At 39.5% G+C, this 15,225-nt stretch overlaps 1 protein-coding gene across 2 annotated transcripts; it reads right to left on the reverse strand.

Annotated features, from left to right (window-relative positions):
* Nucleotides 1-183: 183 nt before the first annotated feature.
* LOC143738887 (uncharacterized) lies at nt 184-14,992 on the reverse strand. Of its 2 annotated transcripts, XM_077230965.1 has the most exons (10): nt 14,880-14,992; nt 14,150-14,183; nt 13,931-13,986; nt 13,711-13,845; nt 13,117-13,184; nt 12,089-12,183; nt 11,927-11,983; nt 10,073-10,149; nt 7,438-7,551; nt 184-726 (listed from the first exon to the last, which is right to left on the reverse strand). In XM_077230965.1, the coding sequence occupies exons 1-10, from the start codon at nt 14,943-14,945 to the stop codon at nt 544-546; spliced, it is 885 nt and encodes a 294-aa protein (XP_077087080.1). In that variant the 5' UTR covers nt 14,946-14,992; the 3' UTR covers nt 184-543. The 2 variants fall into 2 exon arrangements, with proteins under 2 accessions (XP_077087080.1, XP_077087081.1); XM_077230966.1 differs by lacking the exon at nt 10,073-10,149.
* Nucleotides 14,993-15,225: the final 233 nt, after the last annotated feature.

Raw genomic sequence — 15,225 nt, forward strand, 5'->3', positions numbered from 1 at the left:
GATCTATCAACTTTGATAGATTTACATTTTTGATCATTGCATCACGTCTGTTTTTGTATTGGCTTGTATCATGAGTGCCTCTTTTTAAAGCTTTTAAATATCTAACAGATATGTTAGCTATATAAACTCTAAACCTTTATATACTATGACAAAGGTAAGCTAAATAACACTGTTAAAACCAAATGCTGAGGAAATAACACTTTAATGGCAAACATGTTGCTTTCTTAAACATTCTTTTCAAAACTGAATCAAGTAACAGCAAAACTGCAACATTTTTAATGGAGATGAAAACACGAGAAGTAGAACAAACAAGCATGAGTAGCAGTATTGGTAAATCAACACGTGGATAGTTCAATACAATAAAAACACTAAACAACATTAAAAGGTGAACGTGAACTGTTCATTAAAAGCTTAACAAATGGGCTTAAGACATGTAGCTGTGCTCAATAACATTTCAAAACCAGACAAACACTACTAGTATGTAGTGTTTATCCATTAGTTGAGGGAGCGTGATAAAGCCGTTCTTTATCAGGTTATTGTGGTTTATCTTGGTTTGAGTAATGCATTCACCTCAGAGATGAACTGGCTGAGGTTTTCCAAGCATTTCTCCCTGATGTCCACCAGGTTCTGTTTCAGCGCCGTCAGGAGCTTCTGTTCGAGCGTCGGGTCTTTGGATATAAGCATCTTCACCACCATTCCCAACGTCTCGCCGTCCTGTTTGTACAACTGGGAGAAGACGAACAGCTGTTGGACTCATCTGAGCTCTTAACACAAAGTGAGGTACTTTAAAAAATAAATAAAACAGATTATTACTTGTCTGGAGTATTAGTCGGGTCTGGAGACATTTCTACCATAGACCTGCACAGAATCGGCATATTTTCTAAGATGATTGAGGTTAAAAATCAGTGGGATTCTTTGGAATAGATTTAAATATGGTAACATTTGTTGTAAGTAAATTAAAATTGAGAAATTTAGGGAGCTTTCTGGGAAATTGCATGTTCTGTGCAAGTCTATATAAGACTAATGTGAATTTAGCTATGAAATCTATGAAAATGATAAACAGAACAAACTGTTGGCGGGTGATGATGTGTCTCTCTGGTTTCTCTAACATTAGGATTGCTTTTAAAGAGCTTGACAAAGCAGTCTCTCTGTGTACTAAACGACACTTTGACCTCCAGCGAGTAAGTCGTTTGGCTGTAAACTTAACAGCCGTGTGTTTGGAGGCCAGAGACTATGGGAAAAGGTCCAGCAACAGGTGTGTGATGGTGTGTTTGCATGGAGACCTAAAGGCAGGAGAAGTGTTGAAGCTAGTTAGAACTGCAAAGTTATTTCACACCCGACTTTAAAGGCCAACAAATTCTCCCTGAGTTTAAAGACGTGCTTAAAAGGTTTATTATACCCTGCAAATGTCCCGAGTGTGACGTCCAGGACCAGCGGACGAGGTGCGACTGGCTGTTATTTGATCTGTGCTGTAGGAAAGGTCGAGTTCATGCACATAAATGCACATTAACACATCCTTTCAGGTTTTAAAGGAACGTTTCGGTTTAGCTCTATGTAAAGCATAACTTCAACTCTCTGTGAATATAGTTCAGAATCACTTGCTTGTCTGTGTAAAGTTAGATATACTTCATCTTCAACTAAGCTGGAAAAAGTAAGCACATCCATCTATTAAACACTGTTATATGAGTAAACTCGTTCACGGGAATTGCCAACACAATCTCAACGCAATTCAAAACTTGTTTATGCATTGGTGAACTGGTGGCGACTTTAGATGATTTCATGTGATCTCATTTTTGTACAAATTTTACGCCCCATTAGCAGTTTAGCTACATGAGCTAGCGGTTTAGGGGTGGAGCTTTATGCTTTTTTTGCCAAAAAATCATATATTTTTTCATATTTGCATAATTTAAATTCATATGAAATCACCACCCTGTAAAATAGTTACATTTTCTCAGGGGATTGGGTTGAAATTAGAGTAAAGTACAAAGTAAAGTCTAACTTTTTTTTTTTTTGTATTTTTGTTTCCCAGCACAAATATCTAAACATTCATCATGAAACATTTACTGGAGAAGCAAAATGACTGAAGATTTTAAGTCTTGTTTCTGAGTTTGTGTGTAAAACAAGGACAGATATCTGCCAATGGATTCAGAAAAATAAACTTGTTTTCCCTTTGAATTAAGTTCATATGCCTGTTCATATTTTAAGTTGATGATTTTTCCTTCATGTCTTCAGTCATTTTGCTTCTTCTCCAGTAAATGTTTTCCAGCACAAATATCTAAACATTCCTAAATCAAGATACAAGACAAAAATATCATTTTTTTGCAGTGTAGTCCCACCACTAAAAGAGCAATTTAGATGCTTTACAGTTAAAAATATCAAATAAAAGAGAGAAAACGAAGGGCTGAGTGCTAATTATGTGCTAACTCAAATGCTGTGGATGGAGCTGAACTTATATTGAATGTGAAATCATCTTTTAACAGTAAAAGAGTATGAGTGCTTCTTTGTAGAAGATCATGAGAAAAGGATAAAATTACAAGGACTGATGGGTTAATCCCTCATTTTTTCTTTGACCAACATCATAAAGCATCCGCAGATTTGAGCCTCATCTCAGAAACTGCTTTATAATCAAGAGCTTTGGGGTCGAGAGATGAGTTATTCCACACGATCACCCTGGAGCTCCTCTGACATCTGAGCTCGAGACAGCTAAACCGGAGGAAATGTTCACATTTATTTGGAAGCATTAGAGGAAGGACAGTGTGACTGGTTATTATTGCTATTGTTTTGCTATTTTGTCTATTTGAACGCAAAACTATGGATGGAGACAGGAGGATAAACATAAACCTGCTCTGGTACACAAACTCTTCTAAGATAGAGGTTTAGGTTCAAAGGTTAAGTGTAATCAGAGCGCCCAGGACCGGAAATGGCCGTTTATTCCGTAAAGGACTCAGTCTTTGAGTCTCGCTGGTTAATCTGAGCGAGGAAAAGCAGAAGCGCTCAGATTACTGAAGTGGGTTCATCAGAGGACGAGGTCTGGTTCCTCTTATCCGCGGCGTTTACTCGCTCAGGTCCAGTTTAAAAACAGCTCTGAGATTGGAGGAGTTCTGGACTCACTCAAAGACGGGACAAGAAGAACTGAACGGCCTGAGAAAGAGAAGACATGACAGGAAAACCAAAGATATTCAGGGTTTGAGACCAATTACCTTAAACTATCCACCTTATTTTTAACGTAAAAGTGAATGCGGTCATTTTTAACTTGAATGTTCAAGGCTTGAACAGTGCATTATGCTGCTTGATATTGGTATTTGTCATCATATTATTTTAATTCACTATCATAATCATAAACACACTGGTTTGTAGCACAAAGCACTTTATTTTGATGCTCCCCAACAGATATTCTACTAAGTATTAGTAACTTTGCTACTACATGTCAACTAGCAGTCATTAGAGTATTAGTAGTAGGGTTAGGTATCATTCGAATTTTAACGATTCGATTCCAATATGGTAAAAATAAACCTTATATATAATCCACATTTAGTCTTATTGCAAAATATTAATTGTAGCTTAATATCATGAACAAAAATCAACAGGCTAAAGAACACTTACGCAAGGAACGTTTGCCTGTGGTTTAAAAACACTAGAAAAACAACTAATATAAATTTCAAGCATTATTAAAACTTCTTTTTTTTAAAAAGAACATATAACAAATTAGCAATCGCTCAAATAAATACAACTAAACACAGATACGATTGAAGTAAACAGTGTTTTAAGATGTTCAGGTGCAGAAACTGTAATCAAATGTACAATTACACTACACTTATAAATAAAATATACATTACAAATATAGTTACAAAAGTTACTCAGTCAAGAACAGCGAGCATGCTTTGTCTTTTGTTGTTTGATTAGTGTTATTATAGAGGCGCTGCAGGAATATTAGTGCTGTCACTTTAAGAGCTGCCCAGTAGAGTTACACATGAACACAGAAAACAGAGTCTCTCGTGCTTGAATGGTTTAAAATCACATTAAACTCACTTTTTTTTTGTGCACACGTTTTGGTGCACATAAAACAGTGTGCGAGTCATCTTGCGTTTGAATGGTTTAAAGTCATATTGAAATCCTCACAAAGAAATCGATAAGAGGAATCGAAATTTTTATTTTATAACAAGTATCCGATTCCAGAATTGGAGTTGAAATTCGATTCCCAACCCCACTAACAGCCTACTAATACACTGAGTTAGTTGACATGTAGTTGCAAACTTGCTTATAGATAGTAGAATGTCTAAAGTGGACTATTGAAATAACCCGTATGTTATACACACACACACACACACACACAGTCTCTATGAAGCCCCTCCTTCTGAAAAGCACACTGTGCTCTGATTGGTCGGCTGGAGCAGTGTGTTGTGATTGGTCGAGCACTTCGAGTGTGTTTGGGAAGTGTCCTTCCCCTTACCATAACCGGCAGTTTAACACACACTAAGGCCCTGTCCACACGGAGACGTGTTTAGCTGTATACGTACACATTTTGTATCGTATTGGCGTTTCGTCCAGACGGATCCGCCGTTTTGGGACACTGAAACCGCTATTTTTTTTAAACCGGGTCCCAGGGCGGATCTGAAACCGACACCCTTGCGTTTTCGTGTGTACGGCCAATCCGTACATTTAGTGAAATGATGATGTCATCACACCACGTTTCACCATTAGTCACACACATCCGTCACACGTAACAGCAACAATGGCGGACTATACGCTTGTGATCGCGCAGCAGAAGCTAGCCTGTTAGCTTTACTAAAGCAGCATCTTCTGCTCCTACGCTACTACAGTGAGCAATCTTCGTCTTCAGCTCGCTGTCGTGTTGGGTTCGTATAGAGCGCGCAAGGTTATGCGCACGCTCCAAGTCTTCTTCTCCTTGTTCACTGTATCTCTGTGGCAGAATTACAGCGCCACATACTAGTCTGGCATGTATACCACATCGCTTTCAGTCGGTTTCAGTGGTTTTGTGTGTACGCATATATTTCTTGAGATGCCGTGTTTATGGAAAAAAGTTTAGAACGAGGAAAAAAAAAAAGATCGGATAGGGAAAGCTCTGGCTTCGTGTGGATGTGGCCTAACTAACTCATCCAGGCCCCGCCCCTTTATTCTGCGTATGAATTATTATAATGAGGACTATTGTGACGTGTTCGTTCCCAGAAGAAACTCAAGATACAATGAGTTCAGAAACACTGATATAGAGAAGAACTGGAGCTTTCTCATGATCAAACAGCAACACTACACACTGAAGACAGATGAACATGGGAAAAGAAGAGTCGCTCCTCTTTAACAGTTTAGTTATCTAAGCAAACATCTGTCAGTAACCCAAGGGGACGTATGGTTACTTGTCTCAACTTGGTTAAACGCTGGAGATTCCCACAAGCACGTAATGAGCAGGTTTCCACTCGTCTGCTGTTCAAGCTTCAGACTCGATTAGAGGACATGTGTTCTGGAGCCTGTGGCGATGTCTGAGGAGTTATTACACTTCCCAGATCCCCACACAGATCCAGAGAGGTTCGGTGTTCTGGCACATGACCATAACCGGCTCCTCGTCTCGGAGCTTACAGAGCGTCGGGAGCGGTCTCGCTGGCACACACACACACCCTTAGAATCGCGTGTGTGTGTAAGCATCCTGAAGCTAGTCTGCTATCAGAGATTGGCACATATACAGTCAAACCAAAAATTATTCAGACACCAGATATCAATTTTGATATTGTTTTAGTGTGTGCAGGAAACTATAGTTCATTTATGTAAGTGAGGAGAGCAAAATAAAGTAAACTGTGACATATTATACACAATTATTCTACTGTAACTACTGTTTTTTCTTTAATTGCTAATGCAGCTTTTTACACCACAGACTGAACAACATGAAGCATTGCTTGGTAATTGTTTGAGCTAAACTGGTATTATCTAATTGTGTAGTTAAATTTAACAGCTGACAGATATTCAACATAATTCATGTGTGAGACAGTCTAACAGAAGGACGGACAAAACCAGTGTAATATCAACTGATTTCTTCTCATATTTTATTACCATTGTCTAAACTATAGCGAATAAACTAATAAAGTGAGAAATGTTGAAGGAGTCTGAATAAATATAGTTTACTGTACGTGAGTCTGATGTTTCAGTGTATCACTGTCATCTGTACTCGTCTTCATCATGTTTCCACAGCTCTCTCTCCTCAAACGTGTGACATTTATTGTATTTTCACCCAAATTACGTCATTCTGTCTCTTCAAAATGCTGAATCACCAGTGATAATAAACACTCAACTTAAATTACAATCATTTCTTGCAGCATTACAGGATCTTGTAAACCCCAAAGTAAAGCCACAAGTAATTATAATAAAACATTGACATAAAAAAGAAAACAAAAGCTTGTGTTCTCGACGAGCAGAGGAAGTTCTCCACCCCAGAGAGGATCTGTATTTATAGTGGTGATATTTACCAGTGAATGCTGGGAAGGTTTAAAGGGAGGAAAGGTTTGACCCCGGTGTGCTTTTGTTTGCGTTGTTTCAACCCTCAATCGGAGGGAGAGAAAGAGGTGATGTGAAGGTCTGATAACAGGACCACACACACAGGAGACACAACTGTACAACACACTGGGAAAGCAATGGTCTGTAACACATTACACATAAAACACACAACTGTGGCAGCAAGTGAAGCGTCGTGCTCAAACACACACTGCAAACAAGCGGAGGTCTGTCGCAATCACTGAACGGGGGGGCAATTATTTCAGGGCTGGAACGCATTAGGGAATATCAGGAGGCATTTTATCACTGAGGGTCTAATAGGTCCGGGTGGATGTGATTCGTTGAGGACGATTGGAGTGATGGATGAAGTCTGAGCAAAATCATTCCCAGCTCACGACAGTCAAGCCAAAAATTATTCGGACACCAGATATCATTTTTTATATTGTTTTACTAGTGTGTGCAGGACACTAAAGTTCATTTATGTAAGTGAGGAGAGAAAAATAAAGTAAACTGACTAGTTATATTATACACAAAAACTCTTCATAAAGCGACTACCTGTAACATTTGGGAGCAAAAATGATTGGGACACTTTGAGCTGATCATGTTTTGCTGAAGTGTTTGTTCTTTAATAACTAATGCAGCTTTTTACACCACAGACTGAACAACATGAAGCATTGCTTGGTAATTGTTTGAGCTAAACTGGTATTATCTAATTGTGTAGTTAAATTTAACAGCTGACAGATATTCAACATAATTCATGTGTAAGTTCTTCTCATATTTTATTACCATTGTCTAAACTATAGAGATTAAACTGTGATAATGTGAGAAATGTTGAAGGTGTCTGAATATATTTTGGTGTGACTGTAGCTCAGGTTTAGTTTTCTGTCTTCGAACCTCCACAGGTAAGTGAGGAAATCATGTAAAACATGGCGAACGCACCTTCTCGATGTCCCGAGCTCTGTTTCTGATGGCCTGAGCGCACTGTTCTTCCACTGCCGGCTCCTCCGGGTCTCCGCCCAGACCGGGAATCACATCCAGGTCGGAGAAAAATATCTGCAACACAGGAGATTTATTCCACTGAACATGGTAAACCCTGATAAACAGCTGTTTTGTGGCTTCTAGGATGTTTAATGAAAAAAATCTGTATTTTTGTCTTGTTTTCCAGTACAAATATCATATGTGTCGTTTGGTTAAGCTCAGACATTGCGTTTAGCAGCTATAGGTCAACTCAGCATCCTTAATTATTGTAACTTTGCAGTGCTTTGACTAATGAAAATTATTTTGATAGCTTTCTGCCAGCTCTGTCTGTGGCTGATGTGTGCCAATTGTGGGGAAGATCGGACCAACGACATAGGCGGAGTTTGAAAAAGTAGGTTTTTAGGAAAATTCAAAATCCCGGAAAATTGGTATTGGCGGAAACTCCCTCTATCTGAGCATTTATTATTGATTTCTGAGCATATCAAGAATCAGCTTTTCTCTGTTAGGGTTCTTGAGTTGTGTAACGCCACATCACAGGTTCTTCAGATCAGTGTGTTGGTTTCTAGTTTGTTAGAAGCACCAGCACATGAAGGGTTATGACAAACTGTGAACAAAAAAGTGTATTTTATGGCAAAGATTGTTTCAGTCACTCAGTATGTATTTTAATAATATTAAAATGGTGTAATATGTATGAATTTCATTATGTACTTATGCATTTGGTTGCGAGTGCTGTGCATTTGCAGAGAGACTCCGCCCAGACACTTTTCTGTTTGGCTGTGATTTGTGATTGATTTGGTTGAGAGTACAGATAGACTCCGCCCTCACACTCTTCTGATTGGCTGTGATTTGTGATCGATTTGGTTGCGAGTGCAAATAGACTCTGCCCACACACTCTTCTGATTGGCTGTGATTTGTAATTGATTTAGTTGCGAGTGCAGATAGACTCCGCCCACACACTCTTCTGATTGGCTGTGATTTGTGATCGATTTGGTTGCGAGTGCAGATAGACTCCGCCCACACACTCTTCTGATTGGCTGTGATTTGGTTGCGAGTGCAGTGTGCTGACAGAGAGACTCCGCCCACACACTCTTCTGATTGGCTGTGATTTGCTTGCGAGTGCAGTGTGCTGACAGAGACTCCGCCCTCACACTCTTCTGATTGGCTGTGATTTGTGATCGATTTGGTAGAGAGTGCAGATAGACTCCGCCCACACACTCTTCTGATTAGCTGTGATTTGGTTGTGAGTGCAGTGTTCTGGCAGAGACTCCGCCCACACTCTTCTGATTGGCTGTGATTTGGTTGCGAGTGCAGTGTGCTGGCAGAGACTCCGCCCACACTCTTCTGATTGGCTGTGATTTGGTTGCGAGTGAAGTGTGCTGGCAGAGACTCCGCCCACACTCTTCTGATTGGCTGTGATTTGGTTGCGAGTGAAGTGTGCTGGCAGAGACTCCGCCCACACTCTTCTGATTGGCTGTGATTTGGTTGCGAGTGCAGTGTGCTGACAGACAGACTCCACCCGCACTCTTCTGATTGGCTGTGATTTGGTTGCGAGTGCAGTGTGCTGGCAGAGAGACTCCGCCCACACTCTTCTGATTGGCTGTGATTTGGTTGCGAGTGCAGTGTGCTGGCAGAGAGACTCCGCCCACACTCTTCTGATTGGCTGTGATTTGGTTGCGAGTGCAGTGTGCTGGCAGAGAGACTCCGCCCACACTCTTCTGATTGGCTGTGATTTGGTTGCGAGTGCAGTGTGCTGGCAGAGAGACTCCGCCCACACTCTTCTGATTGGCTGTGATTTGGTTGTGAGTGCAGTGTGCTGGCAGAGACTCCGCCCACACTCTTCTGATTGGCTGTGATTTGGTTGCGAGTGCAGTGTGCTGGCAGAGAGACTCTGCCCACTCTTCTGATTGGCTGTGATTTGGTTGCGAGTGCAGTGTGCTGGTAGAGACTCCGCCCACACTCTTCTGATTGGCTGTGATTTGGTTGCGAGTGCAGTGTGCTGGCAGAGAGACTCTGCCCACTCTTCTGATTGGCTGTGATTTGGTTGTGAGTGCAGTGTGCTGGCAGAGACTCCGCCCACACTCTTCTGATTGGCTGTGATTTGGTTGCGAGTGCAGTGTGCTGGCAGAGAGACTCTGCCCACTCTTCTGATTGGCTGTGATTTGGTTGCGAGTGCAGTGTGCTGGTAGAGACTCCGCCCACACTCTTCTGATTGGCTGTGATTTGGTTGCGAGTGCAGTGTGCTGGCAGAGAGACTCTGCCCACTCTTCTGATTGGCTGTGATTTGGTTGCGAGTGCAGTGTGCTGGTAGAGACTCCGCCCGCACTCTTCTGATTGGCTGTGATTTGGTTGCGAGTGCAGTGTGCTGGTAGAGACTCCGCCCACACTCTTCTGATTGGCTGTGATTTGGTTGCGAGTGCAGTGTGCTGGCAGAGACTCCGCCCACACTTTGATTTTTGATAGGCTTTCGTTAGTCCTGTCGTATCTGCTGTGGACAGACGCTGCTGTAATCTTATGGCATCGCTACTGGTTAGGACACGGTGGACGCGGATTATAAGTGATGACAGTATTGTTCTGGCTCAGTGTGTTTGATCGATACCTTGCTGGCGGATGCAGAAGCGTGTGGAGAATCTGCTTGGGATCCTCCAGAGAGATCACTGGATGGCCGGAGTTTCCCTGCAGTCACAGTGAGACAGTGAAGAACATCAGGAGAAACAGTTGCTCTTAAAACTCCAAATCTTTACATGTCAAACTGAGCAGAAAAGAAAAAAGAATCCGTCATAAACAATATCAGAGCCATCTTTGTATAAATGAATTATCAAACATCATCCGCGTCGGAGAAGCGTTCCCGGTTTGAGATGTTTCTCTCTACAGGCACCCTTACGTCTACAAACAACAAACATGACGGCGCAAAGAAAGTTCAGTCCGATTTCCAGGGTTTCCAGCTGCAACTGAAAAGCATGATGTTTATTTCTGTTTTTGAGTTACGTTTTAATTTGATTGAATAGAATGCAATTATAAACAAAAGATTTATAGAGTCTTGTTTCTGACTCAAGCTGAGCGATGGGAGACGGGGAGCGTTTGGGAAACCTGTTTGGAAGCAGCGATTATTGTAGATCAAATTATTAAAAAATATTAAAGTCATGAATTTATTTGTCTACACACGCAAACAATTTCAAAGTGCCTAATTAGACACAGAAAATTCATCTACATTAAACTACCACTGAATATTTATTCGATAATTTGGGGTGATCAAAACTTTTGACTTAATTTTAAGTTTCATTATTTTTAGTATTGTAAGTATTATTTTAGTTGGAAAGGTACACATTCTTAATAGTAAAGATTCAAGTGTATATACATTTAGAGCATATTTGAAACACTATCTGTAAGAAACTATTTAAAACGTATATATTTTTTAATTATTTAAAAAAAATGCATTGTTTTTTTTCCCCCCACTGTAATATTAGGTAAGTTATTAATTATATCTCTTTTATTTGTAAGCCTAAATGCTCAGGTAATGAATGCAGCTGTACTCTGAAATTTGAAGAAAGTTTTATATTTAATTACATCCTTTAAATCTATTTAGCTATTTTCACTTTATTTTATTTTATAATTTTATAATTAAATCTATATATACAATTTTTTATTCACTTATTTTTTATATATAATCAGCAGTAGTCATATTCAATAATTATTTTTCTCCCCACTGTAATAAAAAAATAAATACATTTTTTAATTAATTTATTTTATTTGTAAGCCTAAATGCTCAGGTAACCTCTACTCTGTTTTATATTTTTAGTTATTAAATTGGTATATTTTTCTATTTATATATATATATATATAACCTCCACATGCTAACATAATGTTTTGCTTGATCCGGACCTCATCCCAGCACAATCCCGACGTCTGTGTGCATTCCCAGCTCTCCTGTGTGTTAATGAGCGCCCCGTCGGCAGGAGAAACGGCTTCTGTTGGCTCGGGTTTTATTGTGTCTGTAAAAGTGAGGCGACACATTCCTCCTGTATGAGTGATGATGATGGGAACAGAACACAGGCCTGTTGTGAGCGACCCTCTTAACACCAAATAAATAATGACTTTAAAGTTCACAGGCTAAAAAAAGACCCTTGATTGGGTCGTCCTGTGACTGGACGCGTCCAATTAAACCCCACTAACCTGAAGAACTGAAGCGGCCCGAAATATTCTACAGATCATAAATGTGTCCAGAAACTTTGCTTTGAGTTCGTCTGTTTCTGCAGGGGTGTGAATGTATGTGAACATTTCTATTTTTTTTTTTTGGTTATTAATTAAACAAATTAAACTACAATATTTACAAATGTCGCCTCTGCAATTGGTTGAAATAATTTTTTTTTTTTAATTGTATTTCAGTATGCATTTTTCCAAGTACCAAAAAAAAGTGTTTTTAACGGGTTTCAGTTTTAGTAATGATAAGTACCTTGATCTGGAGAGGGATTTATAAAGTTCACACAAACGTCTGGTAGCATCAGGTGTTCTGATAGAAAGACAAGCGACAGAAGAGCTGAAGAAGTTAGTGAATCTGAGTCATTTAAATCTGTGAAGAGGATTATAGTGTAGTGACGGTGAGTTATACGCTGACCTGATTGGTTCTCGGGGCGAGTGGCGCTGGTGTTCTGCGGGTGTTTGGGGACTCGGGCCGATCTGGATCTGGATCTGACACAATCACCATCAGCCCTGATCACACAACAACAGTTCTGTCAGGACACCTATCATCACATATGATTGACAGTTAGCATACAGTTTGGACTGGCGGTCTGGTTCTGTTTTGGGAGGCCTAGCATGGATAACAGCAGGAGAGCATCAATAATCTCCCTTAGGGAGAACAGAACAGAACCAACATGAATGTATCATGAAAAACTGCATTATGACTGGATTAATGAGGGGGAAATGTTTGGACTAGTGATGATATGAGGAACGGCTGAATAAAGCGCTGCTAAAGAAGCAGTTTATAAGAGTCTGAACTGTAATGAAAGCGCTGAGCTGTGTAAAGATGATGGTGTCCGGTGGCTGATGCGGGGTAAGTTGGGCCGAACCCTCAGTTTCTCCTCCAACACTAATTTGACTGTTTGTTTTTGGAGTTCAGCCGAGATTTAAAGTTCTCTGGAGCCTGTCGGGCTACGGGACGCTGACCCCTGACCCCTGACCTGACAGCCCAGCAGACGTGTGATGATGTCACCTGATCATCCTTCTACACATCACAGGTAGAAATATTTACACACTCTTATCGATCTTATTCATTATATTCTATTGGGATTTATTTCTATGTTTACTTGTTATCAGCCGTAAACGAGCCGCCGCTGAACACACACACACACACACACACACACACACACACACACACACACACACACACACACACACACACACACACACACAGAACACAGAGGAGTTTAATAACTGTGTTGTGAGTTTATACATATATATAATATGTATATAATATTATAAATATTATTTCTCCTTATTTCACTGATGTGAAATTAAATTAGGTTAAAGTACTTTAATGCACAAGCATTATTACAGAAAATAATGAATGAATGATTAAAGTGTACCCAAAACACTGTAAGACAATGGTCAGAGTGTGTGTGCGTGCGTGTGCGTGTGTGTCACCTGAGATGTTCCTGTGGTCGATCCACATGTTGTCTCTTACAGAAATACAGCGCCTCCTGCTGGAGACACTACACACACACACACACACACACACACACACACACACACACACACACACACACACACACACACACACACTCATCAGTGTTTCTGTCTTGTTTTCCAGCACAAACATCTAAACATTCTCAAATCAAGACACATTTACTGGAGAAGATCAGCTGAAGATATTAAGACTGAAAATGCATCAAATAAAGAGAGTTTGTGTTTAAAACATGAACTAATATCTGCCATATTCTTGTTTTAAGCACAAACTCACTTTCTTCTGATTCAGTAAACAAGTCTTAATATCTTCAGTTGTTCTTCTCCAGTAAATGTGTCTTGATTTGAGAATGTTTAGATGTTTGTGCTTCTGATAAAAGACTGTTAATACAGGTTTATTAATACAGGTTTAATAACTGATCTCGGGTATCAGACAACCTAGATTTAATATTCCTAATGTGGAGACTTGATCTAACATCTTAGGATAAATATCGGTGTGTGTGTGAGTGTGTGAGTGTGTGAGTGAGTGAGAGAGAGTGTGTGTGTGTGTCTCACCCTGTGGTACAGCAGTGTGTCTCTGTGTTCCTGTGAACTCTCGCTGTGATGTGTGTGTGTGTGTGTGTGTCCTGCATCTCCTCTGTAACTCTGTGCGGGGCGTTTGCTCACGACTCTCACTCTCCGATACGGCGCCTGAGAAAGAAGATCTCTGAGCATCAGCGGTATAAAACACACACTACTGAAGAAGAAGGCGGAGTGTGTGTGTGTGTGTTCTTACAGCTGTTCCGATGTATCTCTCATAGATCTGTCTGATGCTGAGCTCCCTGTACGTCACTGAAACACATTCATAACCACATCACTTCCTGTACGCCACTTTCACAATCACATCACTTCCTGTACGCCACTTTCACAATCACATCACTTCCTGTCTGCCACAGAAACACACTGATCTAACACTCATAACTCATCTGATGTTGACATGAGTTCAGATACTCACTGATGCTGATCTGATTCTCCTCCCGCACTGTAAACTGCAGATCAAGAAGAAAAATATGGTTTTATTACATTTTAAATCTAACAATAATATGTTTAAGATCCATCAGTATGAAAGTTCACTTTCGTAACAGCAATTTATTATTACATACTTTCACTGTCATACAATAATACATTAATAGATCTTCAGATTGCGTAAACGTCATTATTTTTCTTTCAGTTTATGTTAGTTGTTAGGATAATAATAATACAGAGATTACACAATTATACTGAGTTCTCTGCGGTATTTTCTAAACTATAGTTATTACGGTGAATTTAACACATTAAAAGCTGATTTTGCCACTTTTGAATAACATATATTTATATGAATTCACCGTACATGTATGTGCTAACATTTTACAACAAGATTTCATTTGTTAACATTAGTAAATACATTAACTAACAACGAAGAATACATTTACAGCATTTAATGTTCGTTAATAAAATGTTCACGTTAGTTCAAACTAATATTGACATACAACTTTTGATCTTATAACGTTACTTCAGTAAATGTAGAAACTAACATTAAATCAAATGCTTTAGGAGTGTTTTTCACTCGTTCATGTTAACTTAGCTAATGTAAAGTAAAGTGCTAATTATGTTATTAATATAATTAGATGATTGACACGAGCAGACAGCGGCTGCATTATGCCTATTATTACTTCAAACAGTTTACAAATACTATATGAATATACCTCGTCAAAATTTGATGTCAGTTGTAAAATCAGAAGTGTAACTGTACTCGTTTTGATATTGATCATGTGATAATGATTATTATTATGACGATGTTCTTCTTCAGCAAAAAGTGATGAATGAGAACCGGGAGATACTGTCGCCCCCTGCAGGACACACTTTATACTATATTAATTTATTTTTGTAAATAATATTTTTATTATTACAAATAAAACAGCAGTGATCTGAAAAATTATGTTCGTAAAGTAGTAGTAAACCAAGATGGCTTTTTGGTGAAAAATCTTATTTTTTAATGACCCAAATTCTGGGTTGAGCCTTTTTTCGGTCATTTTGGGGGGTTATTTTTTC

The sequence above is a fragment of the Siphateles boraxobius genome, unplaced genomic scaffold (assembly GCF_051911475.1).
Source record: "Siphateles boraxobius isolate OS27281-9 unplaced genomic scaffold, OSU_SipBor_1 158, whole genome shotgun sequence".
NCBI classification, from domain to species: Eukaryota; Metazoa; Chordata; class Actinopteri; order Cypriniformes; family Leuciscidae; genus Siphateles; species Siphateles boraxobius.